Source organism: Thalassophryne amazonica, chromosome 7, assembly GCF_902500255.1.
Source record: "Thalassophryne amazonica chromosome 7, fThaAma1.1, whole genome shotgun sequence".
NCBI lineage: Eukaryota > Metazoa > Chordata > Actinopteri > Batrachoidiformes > Batrachoididae > Thalassophryne > Thalassophryne amazonica.
Window position 1 is genome coordinate 40,445,036 of NC_047109.1, and position 22,305 is coordinate 40,467,340.

The window sequence follows — 22,305 nt, forward strand, 5'->3', positions numbered from 1 at the left end:
ACTTTACGGACAGCCCTCGTATATAGTAAATTGCTTTATAAATACCAAGGTATATGTTTTAGTCACCTGTGCTCCTCTAAAATGTGGTATCAATGCACACACATGACTTAGAATCACATGCTTTGTGATCTACAAACACAAATTTCTGATTTGTAACGTGTGTGGGTTTTTACAAATAAGTGTTTATTTGCAAAACTGAAAATCCTGTTTGCTGATGATACCAATATTTTTTTCATTCAGGGGATAATATAGTACAATTGCAGGAGGTATAACTACAGAAATGAACAAATTAAAAAAAATATGGTTTCACAGTAATAGATTATCATTAAATTTAGGTAAGACAAAAATAATGTTATTTGAAAATTGTAGAATAAACACACAGGTAAAGATAAAAGTAGAGGGGGTAGAAATTGAGAGGGTTCATGAAATAAAATGTTTGGGGTAATTATAGATGACAAAATCAGCTGGAAACCACATATCAAACATATACAGAATAAAGTCTCAAGAAACATTGTAGTAATAAATAAAGCATGGTTTGCTGAGGGGTTTGGGGCAACAACTACAAAACCTCATTAAGTTCATTAAATATCCTACAGAAAAGAGCGATACGCATCATTCACAAAGCTGGTTATCAGGATCACACAAACACATTATTTCTAAAGTCACAATTACTCAGCTTACTGACATTGTGCAATACCAAACAGCACAAATAATGTTCAAAGCAAGAAATAATTTATTACCGGGGAATATTCAGCAACTGTTCAAAAATCATGAAGGGGATTACGATCTTAAGGAGGAAATGTAACTTTAAAGAACCAAGATTTCATACAACCAGGAAACGTTTTTGTCTATCAGCAGGGGTGAGACTTCTGAAGGGATTTAGTGTGGAACTGAAGCAATGTTCAAATATGAGACAGTTCAAAATGCTGTATAAAAATAAGATTTTCAAAGGTATGAGGATGAAGGAGGTGTGGCCAATCAGCAGGTGTTTTAGGGGCAAATGTCTAGTTATTATTATGTTGTTTTTTTTTATATTATTATTATTCATGTATTTTTTGTTGTTTTTGGTTTTTTTTTTTTGTTTTTTTGTTTTCTTCTTTCCTTGCTTTTGCCAGCCTTGCTAGTCTTTTTTGTGGCGTTTCTTTGTATTATGTTTATATGGTACATGTGGATTTATATGTGCGACTATACATGTGCTGATGGATGAATGTACTTGATTATGTACCAGTAGATTCAGTAGATTCTCACAAATCCAACAAGACCAAGCATTCATGATATGCACACTCTTAAGGCTATGAAATTGGGCTATTAGTAAAAAAAGTAGAAAAGGGGGTGTTCAAATAATAGTAGCATCTGCTGTTGCACACTACACACACACACTATAAACTCAAAACTATTATGTTCAAACTGATTTTTTTTTTAGCAATCCTGTGAATCACTAAACTAGTATTTAGTTGTATAACCACAGTTTTTCATGATTTCTTCACATCTGCGAGGCATTAATTTTGTTGGTTTGGAACCAAGATTTTGCTCATTTACTAGTGTGCTTGGGGTCATTGTCTTGTTGAAACACCCATTTCAAGGGCATGTCCTCTTAAGCATAAGGCGACATGACCTCTTCAAGTATTGTGACATATGCAAACTGATCCATGATACCTGGTATGCGATATATAGGCCCAACACCATAGTAGGAGAAACATGGCCATATCATGATGCTTGCACCACCATGCTTCACTGTCTTCACTGTGAACTGTGGCTTTAATTCAGAGTTTGGGGGTCGTCTCACAACTGCCCTTGGACCCAAAAAGAACAATTTTACTCTCATCAGTCCACAAATTATTCCTCCATTTCTCTTTAGGCCAGTTGATGTGTTCTTTGGCAAATTGTAACCTCTTCTGCACGTCTTTTATTTAACAGAGGGACTTTGGGGGGATTCTTGCACACAAGTATATTATTAATGTCTTTAAAAATAATTTTTTTTTTTTTTTAAACATGCATAACAGTGTCTGTTTCATCTTGCCCTTTACTGTATTGTTCCATGCAAGTGTTCTGTTTTTAGACTGGCCAATAGATGTCGCCATATTTAATTGTATAAGGCTCTATGATTGTAACCACTTAATTAATTGTATCAAATGTTTCAACCATCTATTTCTAATTACTCACTAGATGGAGGACCGGGGCGATCCCCTCATTTGCTGGCTGTTGCCAGAGCGCCGCCATTTTGGTTAGCGTCTGACAACCAGACATCAACAGAAAGCAATGTGGGCATGATCAATGTTTTCAAGAGAGTTTCACCATGAATCTGCATTTTCTGTGCTATTACTGTGCTGTAACATTTATTCAAACTTACTCCGACATTTGTACAGCCAATATTTGTCAAAACACATACAGAAGGGATCAGATTATTTCTACAATAGACTTGAATTAATTTGTTAGTTCCAGTCCAAATGTTGTGAAGCAAGATAGCAAATAATACTATCAGTTTGTCAACACACTATGTCTGCCACAACACAAGATACTAGTCTGAAACTTAATTAAGTTTATGAAGTTAAGTTAAAGATGGGAAATAATCAGGGGTGAAAGTAAGAGCTTCGTGCGCTAGCATCATATTAAAGATATTAATATTAAAGACTGTTCTTAACCCACCTGTGGCACTGCTTTTACAGAGTGCTTCTCCGTGAAAATTTCAAATAAAATAAATAAAATCAAGCAGCCATGCCAGTCAGGGTGAAAGTAAGATTATTCAGTAATTTCTGGATCAAGGTGAAAGAAATCTGAAAACACTTCGCTGGAATATGGAGTATATCATAGAGAAATTAATCTCATTCATGTATTCTTATATTAGTAGACTATACAATGTCAAAGCGATTGTCATGCAACCCACCAAACTGAGAGAAAAAGTATTTCCATTCTATGAATTTACTCTTACAGAATATCTCAGGATGGAAAACGATGTGAAGAAGAAACCCGAGGCTAATTAAAAAGGGATGAATTGAGTCTTATGAAAGTGACTTCTAATTGAATCACTAAACGAATGGTGCGATATTTATCATGACAAAGCATTCGGGCAGTAAAACTGAAGTCACTACTTTACAGAATACCTACCGATCAAAAAAAAAATTCTAACCTTTATTCAGAAATTTTAGTCATTTCCCCCACATCATTTATATTACATATAAAACACATTTATGAAAGCTCACACCACAATTTATCACTTATTTTTTATTTATTTAAACTTTATTTAACCAGCTGACACTCCTTTGTCAGCTTGTCGCAGCACCTGAATGCTGCACAAAACAGTATTTTCAGATCACTTTAACCCAAGTTTAAGTCAGTGCATCATAGATTTCTACTTAATCTCATGCCTGATGGCGCAGAATAACGCTAAGCAAGATGGCTTGCTGCTGGCAACAGCTCACAGGCTGCATCCCATCTAGTGGATTAAATAGAAATCTTTGGGTTCAACACACTGAACCATTTTAACACATTTGCTCCATGTTGATTCAGTGGTTGAAAAGGAAAAAGCTTCGGTTTCTCCATCACTAGTTGGTGTCTTTCCTCACTAATCAGCTTCTTGCAGTCAGTTTTTGGGAACTGCTTACTCCTGGCAGATTGACAGTACTACACTGTCTGCATTTCTCAATGGATTGATGTAAATGAAGTTCAAGACCTATGCAGTGATGTACAGTAGAAATGTTAATGTATCCATCTCCTGAACTGTCTAAAGAAAACTGACTGGAAAAGTGACTATTTACTCGAGGCACCCGGGCACTTTGTACGACAACTGATGAATTTCATGATTAAACTCGGGGTTAGGGTTATACATTAACAGTTACAATGGATAGTTAAAATAGCAATGGGTATTGCAGTATTAACAATTTTGCATACGGTACCGTATCAATAGCAACGGCGCCCAAACTTATAAACATTTGGCATTTATCTTTTATTTTGTGTTATATTGTAGAGATTAATTTGTGAGTTTAAAGGGTATGATTTTTAGGAATTTTAATATAAAAAAAACTTCAAAAGTGTAGCTGCTGACAGGTGTGTAAATATGTAAACAGATATCGCCGTCACACACGCAGACTGAACGCTTTTTATTAAAGCCAGTGTTCGTTCTTACTGTAGAACCTGAGACGGATCTCCGTGTTTCCTGTACAGAAGAGCAGTTTGTCCAGCGGACTGACTGAAAGCACAAACATCAAACACCTTCTTCTCTCTGAAGACTTTTACAAGCAGCGGCGACGCGCCTCCTGCACACCAGCTGGGGTGGCAGCAACATTACGACACCCCCAATATCACAAACAAATTGTTTTGAAAAAATAGCTCTGCTACTCTGCGAGATTTATAATTTCTCAGAAAAAAATATCTGAACTTTGCAGAAAAGAAGCCATATTAAGATTTCTTCTTTTTCTGCAATTGGAAGTTGGTGGCAAACCAGATAAGGAACACTTACCGCCACCAACTGGACTGGCGTCGTGCTTAATACATAGATCAGCGTTTTTCATTGCCCTGCAATTGCCTGGCGTCCTTTCCAGCCTGTACCCTGTCTCACATCCCGTGACTGCTGGGATAAACTCCAACTAAGGGCGCAATTTAGAACTATAAATTGGGGGGGACAAAGTGCGAGGCCCGCATGGCCGAGCCCATAGGCCGGGGGTCTGGGGCCGCTTTAGGCCCCAGAAGCCAACGGTTTCTAGATAAGCTCTGCATTCTGAGCATCCAGAACAGTAATTTTAATGTTTGAGAAGACCATAAAGTGGACACCATTTGACTTATGCAATTTGAAACTGTGGATATAAGTACTTTATTCTGAGAATAGCCAGCATTGATTTTAACATCCTGGTGTAAATAAGGTATCACCACATGTGTAGAACTCAAAAAGAAGGATAGGTTGAGTTTTCATTAAAAAAAAAAAACAACTGCAATGTGGTAAAATGTATTCATAAATATGAAAGAACAGGCTCAATAATTATTAACTATCCCGCATACTGTATTTTTTTCCAAGATTTGTTTTTGCATAAGTTTGAAAAAACAACAGATCAATTACTTATCATGAATTTAATTTTCGAAGTGGCACTAATGACAACACTCATACTGAACATAATTTCGCATGCATAGACTGATTTTGGAGATCAAGCAATAATTGCAGATGTGCTTTCTGAGGTCCCAGATAGCTTTTCTGATTTCCTTTTCTAACTTTCAGAATTTAGTAAATTAACATATGGTCCATTGATACTTATGTGTAGACACTATAGTCCCTAGAGGCAACTATTTTTGGTTTCAAATCTGGGCAAATGCAGTCCCAGAAAATTCTGAATGTGACAAACAAGAAACAGGTGTTGTAAACAAGTTAATGCTGCTAAAATACAAACTTGCAGAAACAAAGCTACTATTCTGACATGGTTTTGCACATAAGACTGACATGGCATGTTTCAAGTACACACATATATGTCAGAAGGTGGGGGGGACATACCATAATTGGGTATAGAAAATGGATGGATGGATGGTTTTCACCACAGTGCAACCAGAACGCTAGTATTCAAATAATGAATGTTTCGCTCCTGGACTTCCAGTGTGTCAATGACAGCAGCGTGTCACACTTTATGGAAGAAGGTGTTTATAAAATTCTTCAAACCTTTGACAAAGCCTACATTAACACTGGTCTTCACATCAATCTGAAGAAAATACAGGTCCTCCATCAGCCATCAACCCAAAGCTTCCTGCTGTGACTGCATGGACAGGTCCTAAAGAACATGACCCACTGCCACTTTCCATACCTGGGCAGTGGGCACCAAGGACAAGATTCAGCACTGACGAAGACTGCAGGAACTGACATCGGCTAGCATCGCACCCCTGTTTTCAACATCGGAGACCTTCGACACCATGCGAAAATCCTTGTCTATATGTAACGGAGGCCAGCAGGTGTCGCTGTGCATATGTAGTAAGTAAACCTCACTCCCAATAGCTCAAAAGGATTCTCTGGTCACAAGGCCAGAGCCCTGGGTTTTAGTCTTCTGGTTACAGAGTGCGACTCCCATGCCGGGGATCGTGAGTTCGCGTGAGTTCGTGACTCCACCCATTCACTCCCGAGGAGAGCGAATGGGTAGAGTCAAAACAACACAGAGTGCAGCTGCTACATATAAAAGTCATCATGCCAAACTTGCTGTATGGGTCTGAGACCTTTAACACAGTGGCTGCCACCTGAGACCCTTGAGCACTTTCCACCAACGTTGCCTGAGAAGTGTCCTCTGCATCATGTGGAAGTCTACATCAGCATCCTGGCTGAAATCAATCTCTAGAGCATCGACTGTGTCATCCAGGACCAGCTTTTGTGGTGGGTCACATCGTTAGGATGGACGGCAGCCGACTTCCCAAGCAGTCCTCCTACTCTCAGCTGAGCAAAGGAAAACGGTCCAAAGGAGGGACCTGGGAAGAACACACGAGGAGCTGAGCCAGCTGGCAAGCAAATGGTCCCATAAGTTCTTCAAAAAAAATGCTTTCAGGACTAACACTGAATGAGGAAAGCAGAAAGAGGGAAGGAAGAAAAAGCAAGATGAAGACCAATCAAGAAATAAAAACATCAAGACAATAAGCTGATATTGCTTTGTTCTAAATTACCCCCTGATCTCCGTTGGGTGGAGCAGTTTTTTACGGGTTTTATGGTTCCCAGTTCACTCATAGAGTAACGCAAATTAATTAAATCACTCACTCACTCATCATCAATGCTTAATTCCAATTAAAGGTCATGGGGGCTGGAGCCTATTCTGGGCCATTAGTCATAGGGCATGAGGTGGGGTACACCCAGGATAGGATGCCAGTCTGTCCAGGCCCACTCATAGACAAACAAACACATTCACACCCAATGCGTACATATTAATCAATCGGGTGTTATACAATCCACCAATAAAATAACAAGGATATATTTAGGCGTCCTATAATGTCCAGATAATGTTTGTGTTCCATTCATGCATTGGTCAGAATATTTGCATGAGTTGCAGGAGTGAAAGCTCCATCTTTCATGAATTGTTCTCTCATGGAACAGGAAGCCGACAGCAGCAGGGCCAAATACAGCTCTGTGTCTGCCACAGCAGCCACCGACACGCCACTGAGCAAAGGTGAGAGCAGTTGAGGACCAAAGTGAAGGGTGTAGAAGCACGTCCGCTTTCCTCAATCCAGTGAAAATCATGATCAGAACTTATGCAATTCTTTGTCGGACAGCCACTAATAGATGACCCTGTGAACCCTGCCTAAGCTTCAAATCAGCTTATTGCATACTGGGTTTAGCTTCCTTGTATCATGGACACACTTTTGTAAAAAGGTAATAGAGTTGTTAAATAAAGGAAAATGTAAGAAATGCCAGGAAATGGAACCAAACAGCATGAAAAAAGACATCAGTCATACAATAAAGTATTTTTTCTATACACTAGGACAGATAATCAATAACACTGGACATACGACACCAATCAAATGACAAGGATTTGGTACCTCTATTCACACACCCCCCCCCCCCTTTTTTATTTATTATTTGTTGGTTTTGGGTCGGTTCTTACACATTTCGCCCTCCTCTTCAGTTGGTGGCAGTAATGTGCCGATAGGTTTGCGGCAATATTTATATATGACGAGGAGGAAGAGGGAGCTTTTGGCTGAAATTGGCTATGGTGTGGGCTCTTGAATGGGTGGAAGAAGTGAGACCGGAGAGGGTTGTCATCTGCTCTGACTCAGCTGCTGTGTTGCAGTCCTTGGAGTCCGGCCTCTTCCCGGTGTAGGCCTGATCTGGTGGTTGAGGTGCTGACTGCTTTGCTCAGAGTGGAGAAGGGAGGGTCAGACGTGTGCTTCCTGTGGGTCCCAGCACATGTGGGGGTTAGGGGTAATGAAATTGTGGATCAGGTACAAAGAACGCTTTAAGACATGACACTGTAGATCTTGAGGTGGGTCATAGCAGCTCTGAACATAAAGCCATTATTACAAAAGTAGTGTGGGCTCAATGGCAGCAAGGATTGGGACAATGGAAATAAGGGTATTCATTTTATAGTGTGCAGAAGTCTGTTTTTGGTGACTGCCCAACCCGGGGGAATAACAGAAGGGAGCAAGTACTGTTAACAAGACTGAGGTTAGGACACTGTGGACTGGCGTCTGACCTATGTCTAATTGGTAAACAACCACAATGGATTGTGTGAAACCTGCACAAAGAAAGAGACTATCCCTCATGTTCTGATGGAGTGTAAAAGATTTTCTGAGCAGAGAGTTCTTTTTTCCATCTTTTTGATCTTGGTTTTAAGTTTGTTTCTATTAAAGTGCTGCTTGATCCGTCTGCACGTCAGCAAGAGGTCTACAATGCCCTGATGGATTTTGTGTTCAGCTCTGGCTGCAGCAGTCTGAGTAGAGTGTAGTAGTCATGGTCTGCCAGTGAAAGGCAGCAATGCGCTGACTGGCGCGCAGCCTGCCAGAAATCCATAAGAAGAAGAAGAAGGAGCTTTTGCAGTCAAGCCCTTTGATGTTCACTATTTTTGCGAAACAACTCAGCAGCGTGTGTGAACGGTGAGGCTTAACCAGTTAATTACACGAAATTGTATATTTTCAGGCACTTAGACCTGTTTAGGAAGCATTCGATTCATACGTCTCGTAGTTGTTTCTCCTCCACTCAGTTCTTATACGTTGCTACTAGCTGGTTAGCTAGCTGTCGATAATAACTAGGGACTTTACCAAGTGCACAAAAAGTCTGTCTCCTGCGGTTACCAGAGCAGACACGTTTATACAGTCATTTGCTCAGTTCTAGGTCACTTTTTTGAAAGTCCCGCAATACGGAGCCATAATGCAACTGAATATCCTTTATTGGGTGTTGTATTGGGTATTTGGATGTTATCTAACTGAAAAAGTCAGGATGGGGTTAGCCCTTCTAAAGTGTGAAGCCACATTATGTGTGGTGCAAATATTTGCTGGAAATGGATCACTTTGCCCGGTTCTGGATCACGACACTGTGTCACTTTGGGGTCATTCCTGGCATCTGGCCGGAGCCTTCTAATGCAGAATGATACACACTGTGCCCGAGATTGTGTTTTGAACACAAAATGATATAAATTCTACCTATTAAATGAGAATTTTACTTAGTTTCAAAAGGCACTGTTATACCTTTTTACAAGCAAAAAATGAGGTGTTTACTCAAATTGGTTGGCATTCCTTAATAAATGAAGATAAAATAAAATCTGTGGTAATAAAGCTTTTAATTCAATGAAATGGGTCAGGATAGCACAAGATGCACCAACTTGCTATCATTTTGCACATTATATTGTTAGAGATGGAGAGCAAAGGAGGGTTTAAATGTGGCGGTGAGATTTCTCCCGAATTAAAAAGTAGAAGCCCCCACATTCTTGCCCATTCATGATGTTGAGATGACCCCCAAAGTACACATGGCTCACAAGTACTGACACAAGGCTGCTGCTTCAGTGATCCACAACCGGGAAATTTTTGTGTCAGAGATAAATGCGTGCAGCAATTAAACAGCAAGACATAACACACTGACATCTTCTACCCATGTAAGTAAGTATTTTCCCACTCTAGAACCAATGACACTGAATGGCTAACTCACCTTTGCTACTTCTTAGAGATCGTCCACTTTCACACTTGCACAAATGAGTGAGTCGGAAAACGTGCGCACACCACGGAGACCAGATGTTTTGATTCCTCTGCTTATCACAAAGATGGCTGGATCTGGTCGAGCTTGTGGTCGTTTGTAGACAAAATATCCGTCTTTCCATTGGTACCAAGTATTAGCTTATTCGTGCTGATTACGAGAAACAGTGGCACAAATACTACAGCGGTGATCCGGAGCCGGCAATGATCCAGAACTGGGCAAGTGACTGTAATGGAGTCAGTGAGTGAGTGGACCCGCAAAATTTCCAGTGAATCTCCTGTTTTGAGCAATGTTTACATCTTTTAAAATGTAATTTGCAGTTATATATAGGGTTGCACTGATGATCCACAATTTTTCACTTCCGATCCTATCCCGATACCTGAATTTGGATATCTGCCGATACCGATACTTTTTCGATCTGTTTGCTTTAAAATTATCATTATCATTAATTTTGTTTTATATGAGGATTTTTTTTTAAAAGGAGACCTGAAAGTTGAGCTACAATTTGACGGTGTATCTAAGGTGAAAGCTGAGATTTGATGTTTTGGTGAAAGAATTGAGTACTTTTATTTTTTTATAGACTTTTATAGCCTTATTTTTTGTAGACTTAAAGAGAAAAGACAGCACTCTCTCTCTCGCTGTCTGTCTCTCTCCCACTCTCTCTCTCCCTCTCTCTCTTTCTCACTCACTTTCTCTCTCCCTCCATCTCTCTCTTTCTTTCTCGCTGTTTTCGTGCTGTGCAAACTTCAAACTTTTGGAAAAATGAAGCCTTTCAACTGTAAAATAGGTGAATCATCATCGACGTTCATGTGCAAGATTTTAATGGAGACTTTTTTCCCTTTCAGCTGACAGAATCTCTTTTTGGCTTCTCCTCCTCAGCTGCACACTGGGCTGGCTTTTCATAGTGTTTTACAGCCTTGGGACAGTGAAACGGCTAACTTTTTAGCACACATTTTCAGCAACAGTATTTTTTCAGAAAATCCGTGGTTGACAAACAGATAATTTGAACCCGAGAACCAGGCAGAAATTTACTGCTACCCACAGCTAGAACACTGCGGAAGAGAGTGCTCTCAAACAGCCCGGCTTCAGAAAACTTCCTCCTCCCGCTCCGCAACAAACAAGCAGGGCGCAAACAACAGCAGTGGAGAGGATTCACAGTGACTCTATTCACAGTATCAGAAAATGTCGCGGGTTGGATCGGTATTTTTCGATATGTGAATTAAGTCGGTATTTCGGCCCCATCCCTAATATTCATATAGGCCGAGTACATTGTGGAATCATGTCTGAAGCTGTGTTGTGTGTGATGCTCCTCATCTTGTTTTCCAGCTATGGACACAAGGATGCATGATGTTTTCCTCTTCGTCACTCAGGGTTTATACCCCGAGGGTTGGGAAAGGCTAAACGACAAACTTTGAGGCGGCTTGCTGTCAAATTTAAATTAAAAGGTTAGTTAACTTATTTGAATTGTCTCTGTTTCTAGGCAGAGGTTGAGATGAAAATTGTGAATGCAGCCTATTTTTCCATCTTTGAATGAAACAACTACATCTCTGCTAACTGTATGTTTCTCTTATGTTGTTTTGCTCATTAACTGCATGTGTGTACCCCCAGATGGTGAGTTGTATTATGGCAACCGGAGGGTTGTCAAAACCAGAGAGGAGGCACGGTCACTTTTCCACAGGTTCCATGAGTCGCCAACAGGAGTGCACCACGGCATCAGTAAAACGAGGACTGCTTTGAGTTCCAGGTTTTACTGGTCTGCAATGTCAAAAGACATAAATAACTGGGTACGTACACCTCACATTGACAGCCCTACTACCCCTGGATAAGTATTTATCCCTTTTCCCCCCATTAATTTCAAGCAATATTATCAACTTTAAAAAATGAGTGCATTAATTGGTGACATTAAATATTCTCGAGGTTGGCACCACATCCGATCCAAACGTGAGAATTCGTATTCCGCGACGAGCCACTCAGTAAAAACATGCTCGTGGTGTATTGAAATAAGCTGGTTTGGTTTTGTCTCTAGCTTGGATCTATCAGCCAGCTGATAGCAATCATTGCCTGGAACAATGAGCTTTATACCCTTTTGAAAAGTGACCAAATTACATGTATTTGCACAGTTCTGTGATGTTTTCACCTACAAAAAACGGCCACTAGAGGGCGCTGGGGTCATGCTGGATGTGGAGAATAAAGATGGTCATAAACTGGGTTAAGGGGTGTAAACTGTTAATATCTTTGCCGTCTGTCTGCTGTTTTTATCTGCAAGGTACTGCAGTGTGACAAGTGCCAGAACATTGGAAAACCACGCGTTGTTCCACAAACACTGGAATTTATTAAGGTAATAATGTGTAATCATACCCACATATTTATTTTATTTTGGCTTTTCCCTTTTTGGACTCTGTAACCACAGTGGGTCTTATATTGATTAGGTTGTTGATTTAGCACAAGGATATGCAATACTCCAGATATAGATTTGGTGGTCTTAAACAGGAAGCAAGTACATAAAGCACTTGTGCCAGCATTCTGTCCTGATTGTTACTGGTTACTTTTATTTTAGATTTCTGTTTTTTTTCCTGCTGCTCTTAAAAGCAAGAAGGCAGTTACAGAAATATGGTTCTTCAATCCAGACAAAGTGTATTTCGGTTTTTGTTTTGTTTTCTTTTTTGTTTCTGGGTGCCAGCAAACCCACCCCACCCAAAAACAAAACATGCCAGACATTTTTTTTCCCTTTCTTTTCAAAGTGTAGTACTTTTTCTGTTTGCCAGCTCAGAGCAATTTTACATTGAAAATCTCTCAAATTTTGGTGCTGTAACCAGTGGAAGAAAATTAAGTAAAAAAATAAAATTTACATTATCAACGGTACATCCTTAATCCCGACTCACTTTAATGTCACTGCAGTGTGATGATATCGACCAGCAGTGGCCTCTGGATGAAACAGCAGCAGCTGCAGTCACTATAGCGGACCCGCAGGAAACCGGCATTGCTGACACCGTCACACCGCGGTCATACACGCCAGTGTCTCATGAACAGTCTGGTTCAACATGGAACACTTCAGACGATGGAACCTCAGTGGAAAATTCAATCAACAGCACATCTGTTCCTGCATCAGTCAAGAAGAAGAGACGACATGCACAGGCAGAGATGTTTCAGACTCTAGCTACCTTCTGCAGCGAGCACATGGCAAGATGCACGGCGATGCTTTCGGAAATGCACGCTTGTGTTAACAGTCAGCAAGATGAGTGCACCAGCTTTGCTCTAGCAGTCGCACACTCCCTCCGTAAACTCCCACCTGAACGACTGGAAATGACAAAAACAAAGATTTATGCTTTACTGGGTGAAGCACATAACCAATCATAACTTGTGTTTTTTTTTTTTTTTGTCTCATCCCCCTCAACAGCCGGAAGCAACAAGAATTTCCTAGATTTCTTTTAAACTTCCAACTCATTTTGGGTCTTTTTAGATCTTAAAAAAAAAAAAAAAGGGATCCAGATAACTTTTTAAAAATCATTTGTTACTAAACACACTCCATGTTCAGTTCATCATTAAAACACATTGGAGCCTCACACAAAACCTTTACATACACATCTCACTGTTTCAGTATGATGAGCTCATAAGAATGTGCTGCACCAGATTCAGCGAACACTCGTAAATCCTTATAATTGTGTAAATTATGTGCGTAAACCTACTGAATTCTGCCAATATGCAAATTCTCCCTATTGCATATTATCACCTATGAGCCACTGTAGATGGAGCACTGTTATTGCCTGATTGCAGAGATTCACATACTGTTAGCCATACTTCCGGTTGCGCTGTGACTGACAGTGGTCATAAAATGAGCATTAAAAATGCATCCATGAAGTGTAAACCAGACTTGAGAAACTAAATAACAAATACATACGCTGCAACACAACCATACCCCACTGATTTTAGTTCTCCTTCGGTGGCATACAGCAGCCACTAAGAATACAGTGCTACTGTCCGACACCGCTTTTCACTTCAGTTTTGTGAGCTTCAGTAATTCGTTCCCCAGGTTCAACACGCATCCGATTGTCAGTCACATTTGTTTCTTGATTTATCGATTTGTTCCTGTTGAGATCAGGAATAAATTGTTCACAGAACTGGTATGCAGCTGCTTCAGACTTCAGAGCTTCATAAACTTCGATATTTCCAAGTTCCACAGGTCAGTCACATTTGTCCAAATACAGTCAGAATCAGAATCGCCTTTATTGTCATTGTAATTTGCTTTGCAGTGATATTAGAGTGCAACTCCAAAAGGTGCTCTTCTGAGGTGCAAGTAACTGTTAGCCAAATAAAAGATAATAAAATTTAACAATAAATTATTCAAAGTATGTCAATTAAGCAGGTGTCATGTGCTGAGACTGCAGTGATCCTGGAATTGTTGTAAACATCCCTTTCTTATATTTCCCACTTTTGTTTTAACAAGTATAGTCTTGAAGTTAAAAATGTCATTTAGTTATTGGTTACTGAATTGCATTTTATGCACAGAATTAGTCATACTGAGATTGTTGCACTGACTTTTTGTCATGCTAAGTTGTATATATTTATTTACAAATGCTGAGTTTGTTTCTCAATTGCAAGTAGTAAGAAACCTGAGACCAATTTCAGCACAGCAAAAGTGGCAGACATTTGTTTTCCAGCAGTGCACATGGGTAATTTAGTTTTCAGGGAGTACACATGTGCACTTGTAAATTCAGTACGGTACAACCTCAGTATTTGACAGTAAGCTTGCATATCGTGAACAGCGAGTGGTGCTGGTCATAATCTTATAAACTTGCACAGCTTTCTCATAGACAAAAATAAAACTGTCAGGTGTTGTGTGAATGGGACTGGACGTTCAGCAGCCAGAGGAAAAACAGGATGTTGACAATGCAGTGCATTCTGGGTCAATTTTTTCCCTATAGGGAAAATAGGGATAAATCGGTGTGCTTTCACAAGAGTGAGATACCATAACTTCCCAAAAATACCAAATCAGGTTATGCTCCCCACCCATATAAATCAGAGGTGTCCAATCAGGTGCTTTTAATGCTGTTTCATTCCGCCAAACGTCCTTTTTGTCACTGAAATAAGGAAATACTCAATATTAACATGAATTTTAAAAACAAGTGTCTTTGCATCAAGACAGTTACTGTCTGCCACAGGGTAAGTCACTGTCATTTCCCCTAATGTGGGACTAAAAAAAGTATATCTGAGGCTATATGAATTAACAGAATGGTATGTAAATTATGTCAGCTTTTCAGACAATTTTTTTTAAAAGTGATGAAATATTCAGTTACTGAAAACTAAAGTTTGGATGACGCAAACAAACACGACTCCAACTACAGATTTGGATCACTCAAATGTTTGTATCTACAGGGGGAAAAAAAATTATAAACAAATCTAAGTACAACTGGTTCTTGCATGGCATCCATTGTTGTGAAGACACAGACAATAAATAATACATTTATTAGTGTTTAAGGGTAAATGTGCTCATTGTAAATAAGTTTTTTTTTGACTGTGTTTTAACTATATCTGTGTTTGTGTTAAACATTGACAAGGCCCATTTCAGTTTAAAACATTAGAAATGTGACTGCCCCAGTGCTAACCTTAACTTATGACCTGCTTATCCAAACTTGTCCAAGGTATTAAACAAGATAACATATCTGTAAAGATTAGTGCTTAAAACTTAAACTGTTCCAAGTTATCACTCGGACAAATCTGTCCAGTGGCGAGCTTGAACACAGTACCACTGTCAAATGAGTGGTAAGAAAAAAGTATGTAATTCAAGACAAAGGAAAAACATTTGGCAAGGACAAATTACTTAAAAAAAAAATGTTGGACAGGATCAGAGGCATTTCGGCCGGTGACGTCAGAGTTATTTGTCCTGTGGTGCATCCTGCCAGGGTGTTGTTCCTTCAGGAGACTGGAAAAAGTGCATGAGGTTCCTCCGCACTCCAACAGCAGCCCTGGAGGCTGTACCGTGTGACAGCGGTCCAGGGTTAACAAGCCCACTGTCATCTGCCACCTGCCTTCTCCACTCACAGTCCTGCATCTCACCAGATTCTGACTGTGAGTCTGTGAAGTTGAGTGGGATGTATCTGGCTGCTTGTACATTTGTGTCATCAGTACTGATGAGGTAGTTGTGGAGGGCCACGCATGCCTTGACCACATTTATCGCCTTGTCTGTATGGAACTCAATTGGCCTTCCAAGAATCCGCCACCTTGCAGTGAGAATGCTGAAAGAGTTCTCGATGATGCTCCTTGCTCTGGCGTGTCGGTAATTGTATAAGCGAGGCCCCTCCTCAAGGTTTGAACCTGAAGACAGAAAAAACATTAAATGAGCCACGTGCCTCTTTCACAAGTCTGTTCCAGACTGCCATTTCACAGTCAAGGTTGACTGGACAAGGTTGGCAGTCGTACTGCGAGGGAGATGTCTACTGTAAGCCCAGACAACAAATGAAAACGCATTCTCTCTCTTGCATGTCAGGTCTGGGAGCATGTACTGGTGCTGTTGCACATCACTGCATCCACCACAGAACAGAACCGCCTTGGGCCCTGTATGGCAGCAACCCAAGCAGACAAACAATCCCATGTCCACCTCTCAAAAGTAACCATGCGTCTGCTGCAGCTAAGTGAAGCACCAATGTCCCCTTGGATTTCTTCAGGTGCTGGGGTACATCCAGAAAGTATTCACAGCATTTTTCCACATTTATGTTACAGCCTTATTTCAAAATTGATGAAATTCATTTTTCCCTCAAAATTCTACACATAATACCCCATAATGACAATGAAAAAAATTTTAATGAGATTTTTGCAAATTTATTAAAAATAAAAACTAAGAAATTGCATGTACTAAGCATTCACAGCCTTTGCCATGAAGCACAAAATTGAGCTCAGGTGCATCCTGTTTCCATTGATCATCTTTGAGATGTTTCTACGGCTTAACTGGAGTCCACCTGGATTAAATTCATATGGACATGATTTGGAAAGGCACACACCTGTCTACATATAAGGTCCCACAGTTGATGGTGCATGTCAGAGCACAAACCAAGCATGAAGTCAAAGGAACTGGCTGTAGACCTCCGAGACAGGATTGCCTTGAGGCACAAATCTGGGGAAGGGTACAGAAACATTTCTGCTGCTTTGAAGGTCCCAATGAGCACAGTGGTCTCCATCATCCGTAAATGGAAGAAATTCAGATCTACCAGGACTCTTCCTAGAGCTGGCTGCCCGTCTTGAGTTCAGCGATTGGGGAAGAAGGGCCTTAGTCAGGAAGGTGACCAAGAACCTGATGGTCACTGTCAGAGCTCCAGCATTCCTCTGTGGAATGAGGAGAACCTTCCAGAAGGACAACCATCTCTGCAGCAATTCACCAATCAGGCCTGTATGGTAGAGTCGCCAGACAGAAGCCACAGCCCACCTGGAGTTTGCCAAAAGGCACCTGAAGGACTCTCAGACCATGACAAATAAAATCTTCCGGTCTGATTAGACAAAGATTGAACTCTTTGGCATGAATCCCAGGCATCGTGTGGAGGACACCAGGCACCATCCCTACAGTTAAGTATGGTGGTCAGCATTGAGGGAAAGATGAACCCAGCAATGTATAGAGACATCCTGGATGAAAACCTGCTGCAGGGCGCTCTTGACCTCAGATTGAGGCAACAGTTCATCTTTTAGCAAGACAATGACTCTAAGCACACAGTCAAGACATCAAAGTAGTGGCTTCAGGACAACTCTGTGAACGTCCTTGAGTCGCCCAGCCAGAGCCCAGACCTGAATCCAATTGAACTTCTCTGGAGAGATCTGAAAATGGCTGTGCACGACGCTCCCCATCCAACCTGATGGAGCTTGAGAGGTGCTGCAAAGAGGAATGGGCAAAACTGCCCAAAGATAGGTGCACCAAGCTTATGGCATCATATTCAGGAAGACTTGAGGCTGTAATTACTGCCAAAGATGCATCAACAAAGTATTGAGCAAAGGTGGTGGCCAAGTGGTTAATGCGCTTGGTTTCAGTGCAGAAGGTTCCGGGTTCAAATCCCGCCCCTGCCACATTTCTCCATGTAATGTGGAGATGCATCAGGAAGGGCATCCGGCGTAAAACCTGTGCCAATTCAGCATGCAGATCCACCTTGGATTTGCTGTGGTGACCCCAAGTGCAAACAAGGGAGCAGCCAAAGGGACTTACTTTTTTTATGTACATGTGGTTTCTTAGTATTTTATTTTTAGCAAATCTGAGAGGGAAAAAAACAAAACTTTTCATGTTGTCATTATGGGGTGTTGAGTAGAATTTTGAGGGGAAAAAGAATGTAACCCATTTTGGAATAAGGCTGAAAAAAGCAAAAAGCTGTGAATACTTTATGGGTGTACTGCAACTAAAATGCAATCCATGCAATTAGTACCCACCTGGAAATGGTTTCATGAGATTCAAATGCAGTGGAAAGTCCGCATCCCCAACAATTACAGGTGGTGATTTGATGTTGGTTCCAGGAAGGCAAGAAGGTGGTGGAAAGTCCAGTTTGTTCTGCAGCAAGCTGTTACCAAAGGAGCTCTGCTGGAAAACATCTCCATCATCACCATAGGATCCCACATCAATCATTGTGAATTTATAACGGGCATCACACATGGCCAGCAGGACAATAGCCTGATTGTCCTTATTACCGACAAACTCGCTGCCAGAACGAGGTGGCGCTCTAATCTTTATGTGCTTGCTATCAATGGCACCCACACAATTGGGAAAATTACACAAACCCCAGAAATCTTCAGCAATGGCAGACCAACCGTCACGGTTGGGGAAAGCCACAAATTGTGCATGCAGGACCTGCCAGATGAGCTGACATATTTCAGACAGAATGCGGCAGACGGTGGTGGATCCCATCTTGAAGCTGGCGGCCACACTTTTCTGAGTGGCCCCTGAAGCCAGGATCCTCAGCGCCACGGCGAGCCGCTCACCGGGGCTGATGGGACAACTGTGGGTCGACTGGTGGCTGACGTGCGGCTCCAAGCGCTGCAATAAGTCCGAAAACCGCTGCTGCGACATGCGAAAATACTTGAAATGCATGTTTTCGTCGATACTGTACATCTGCCGTAGGAGACTGTACTCGCCCTGGTCGGGCCTGGACTCGTACAGAGGACTGACGTACCAGCGCCTTTTCCGCCGACGTTTGGCTTCTCGACACATTTTACCGTAACACTTCCACATGTCCTCTTCGAGCAGCGCATACAAAGCTATTTCAACTTTCAGGGCGTGTAACAGAGATATTTGTCTGTCCATCCTCGATATTTTGTCTTCTTCGCTTTATTTCTTTTAATGGTCGTTACCAGCCCTTTTAACAGTGCATTAGCGCCACCTTCTGCTCTGGCGTGTAAATCACACAGTACGCGCAGTACGTTTGCATTCCTTGAGAATGAAAACACACAGTCTCTCTACGCTACAGTGGCGGCGCTAGGAAATGTTTGTTGGGGGGGGCTGGGTAAAAGTTGGAGGGGCTCCACAAAATGTCAATGAAATGAACAATACGAGGGCTGTCCGTAAAGTATAGGTCCTTTTTTATTTTTTTCTAAAACTATATGGATTTCATTCATATGTTTTTACGTCAGACATGCTTGAACCCTCGTGCGCATGCGTGAGTTTTTCCACGCCTGTCGGTGACGTCATTCGCCTGTGAGCACTCCTTGTGGGAGGAGTCGTCCAGCCCTTCGTCGGAATTCCTTTGTCTGAGAAGTTGCTGAGAGACTGGCGCTTTGTTTGATCAAAATTTTTTCTAAACCTGTGAGACACACCGAAGTGGACATGGTTCGAAAAATTAAGCTGGTTTTCAGTGAAAATTTTAACAGCTGATGAGAGATTTTGAGGTGATTCTGTCGCTTTAAGGACTTTTCACGGTGCGAGACGTCGCGCTGCGCTCTCAGGCGGCTTCATCAGCCTGTTTCAATCTTAAAACCTCCACATTTCAGGCTCTATTGATCCAGGACGTCGTGAGAGAACAGAGAAGTTTCAGAAGAAGTCGGTTTCAGCATTTTATCCGGATATTCCACTGTTAAAGGAGATTTTTTTAATGAAAGACGTGCAGGCGGATTGCAGTGTCGGCTCGCAGCCGCCGCGACGCTCCGCCACAGGAAAAACACCTCTGTTGGAAGCCTTGAGGACAAGTTGGAACATCTCCAGCTGATAAACAATTTCTCATATACTCACTCCACTGAAAGCCATCAAAAGCCGCCTGGATTTTACAAATGGTTATCAACACGGAGGTGTTTTTCCTGTGCCGCCGCGCCGCGTCGGCTGCGTCCCGACGCGCGGACCCGTCCGCACGTCTTTCATTAAAAAAATCTCCTTTAACAGTGGAATATCCGGATAAAATGCTGAAACCGACTTCTTCTGAAACTTATCTGTTCTCTCACGACGTCCTGGATCAATAGAGCCTGAAATGTGGAGGTTTTAAGCTTGAAACAGGCTGATGACGCCGCCTGAGAGCGCAGCGCGACGTCTCGCACCGTGAAAAGTCCTTAAAGCGACAGAATCACCTCAAAATCTCTCATCAGCTGTTAAAATTTTCACTGAAAACCAGCTTAATTTTTCGAACCATGTCCACTTCGATGTGTCTCACAGGTTTAGAAAAAATTTTGATCAAACAAAGCACCAGTCTCTCAGCAACTTCTCAGACAAAGGAATTCCGACGAGGGGCTGGACGACTCCTCCCACAAGGAGTGCTCACAGGCGAATGACATCACCGACAGGCGTGGAAAAACTCACGCATGCGCACGAGGGTGCAAGCATGTCTGACGTAAAAACATATGAATGAAATCCATATAGTTTTTGAAAAAAATAAAAAGGACCTATACTTTACGGACAGCCCTCGTATATAGTAAATTGCTTTATAAATACCAAGGTATATGTTTTAGTCACCTGTGCTCCTCTAAAATGTGGTATCAATGCACACACATGACTTAGAATCACATGCTTTGTGATCTACAAACACAAATTTCTGATTTGTAACGTGTGTGGGTTTTTACAAATAAGTGTTTATTTGCAAAACTGAAAATCCTGTTTGCTGATGATACCAATATTTTTTTCATTCAGGGGATAATATAGTACAATTGCAGGAGGTAATAACTACAGAAATGAACAAATTAAAAAAAATATGGTTTCACAGTAATAGATTATCATTAAATTTAGGTAAGACAAAAATAATGTTATTTGAAAATTGTAGAATAAACACACAGGTAAAGATAAAAGTAGAGGGGGTAGAAATTGAGAGGGTTCATGAAATAAAATGTTTGGGGTAATTATAGATGACAAAATCAGCTGGAAACCACATATCAAACATATACAGAATAAAGTCTCAAGAAACATTGTAGTAATAAATAAAGCATGGTTTGCTGAGGTTTGGGGCAACAACTACAAAACCTCATTAAGTTCATTAAATATCCTACAGAAAAGAGCGATACGCATCATTCACAAAGCTGGTTATCAGGATCACACAAACACATTATTTCTAAAGTCACAATTACTCAGCTTACTGACATTGTGCAATACCAAACAGCACAAATAATGTTCAAAGCAAGAAATAATTTATTACCGGGGAATATTCAGCAACTGTTCAAAAATCATGAAGGGGATTACGATCTTAAGGAGGAAATGTAACTTTAAAGAACCAAGATTTCATACAACCAGGAAACGTTTTTGTCTATCAGCAGCGGGGTGAGACTTCTGAAGGGATTTAGTGTGGAACTGAAGCAATGTTCAAATATGAGACAGTTCAAAATGCTGTATAAAAATAAGATTTTCAAAAGGTATGAGGATGAAGGAGGTGTGGCCAATCAGCAGGTGTTTTAGGGGCAAATGTCTAGTTATTATTATGTTGTTTTTTTTTATTATTATTATTATTCATGTATTTTTTGTTGTTTTTGGTTTTTTTTTTTTGTTTTTTTGTTTTCTCTTCTTTCCTTGCTTTTGCCAGCCTTGCTAGTCTTTTTTGTGGCGTTTCTTTGTATTATGTTTATATGGTACATGTGGATTTATATGTGCGACTATACATGTGCTGATGGATGAATGTACTTGATTATGTACCAGTAGATTCAGTAGATTCTCACAAATCCAACAAGACCAAGCATTCATGATATGCACACTCTTAAGGCTATGAAATTGGGCTATTAGTAAAAAAAAGTAGAAAAGGGGGTGTTCACAATAATAGTAGCATCTGCTGTTGCACACTACACACACACACTATAAACTCAAAACTATTATGTTCAAACTGATTTTTTTTTTAGCAATCCTGTGAATCACTAAACTAGTATTTAGTTGTATAACCACAGTTTTTCATGATTTCTTCACATCTGCGAGGCATTAATTTTGTTGGTTTGGAACCAAGATTTTGCTCATTTACTAGTGTGCTTGGGGTCATTGTCTTGTTGAAACACCCATTTCAAGGGCATGTCCTCTTAAGCATAAGGCGACATGACCTCTTCAAGTATTGTGACATATGCAAACTGATCCATGATACCTGGTATGCGATATATAGGCCCAACACCATAGTAGGAGAAACATGCCCATATCATGATGCTTGCACCACCATGCTTCACTGTCTTCACTGTGAACTGTGGCTTTAATTCAGAGTTTGGGGGTCGTCTCACAAACTGCCCTTGGACCCAAAAAGAACAATTTTACTCTCATCAGT

The 22,305-nt window shown here is 40.9% G+C and overlaps 2 protein-coding genes across 2 annotated transcripts; one reads left to right on the forward strand and one right to left on the reverse strand.

Moving 5' to 3' along the window:
* Positions 1–7,036: 7,036 nt before the first annotated feature.
* LOC117513429 lies at positions 7,037–15,106 on the forward strand. The gene is made up of 5 exons (XM_034173614.1): positions 7,037–7,118; positions 11,005–11,079; positions 11,243–11,418; positions 11,901–11,972; positions 12,533–15,106. Exons 1-5 carry the CDS (start codon positions 7,037–7,039, stop codon positions 12,989–12,991), a joined length of 864 nt encoding a protein of 287 aa, XP_034029505.1. The 3' UTR covers positions 12,992–15,106.
* A 384-nt stretch (positions 15,107–15,490) lies between these two features.
* LOC117513825 (putative nuclease HARBI1) lies at positions 15,491–18,931 on the reverse strand. The gene is made up of 2 exons (XM_034174054.1): positions 18,035–18,931; positions 15,491–15,946 (listed from the first exon to the last, which is right to left on the reverse strand). The coding sequence occupies exons 1-2, from the start codon at positions 18,900–18,902 to the stop codon at positions 15,507–15,509; spliced, it is 1,308 nt and encodes a 435-aa protein (XP_034029945.1). The 5' UTR covers positions 18,903–18,931; the 3' UTR covers positions 15,491–15,506.
* Between the last annotated feature and the right edge of the window lie 3,374 nt (positions 18,932–22,305).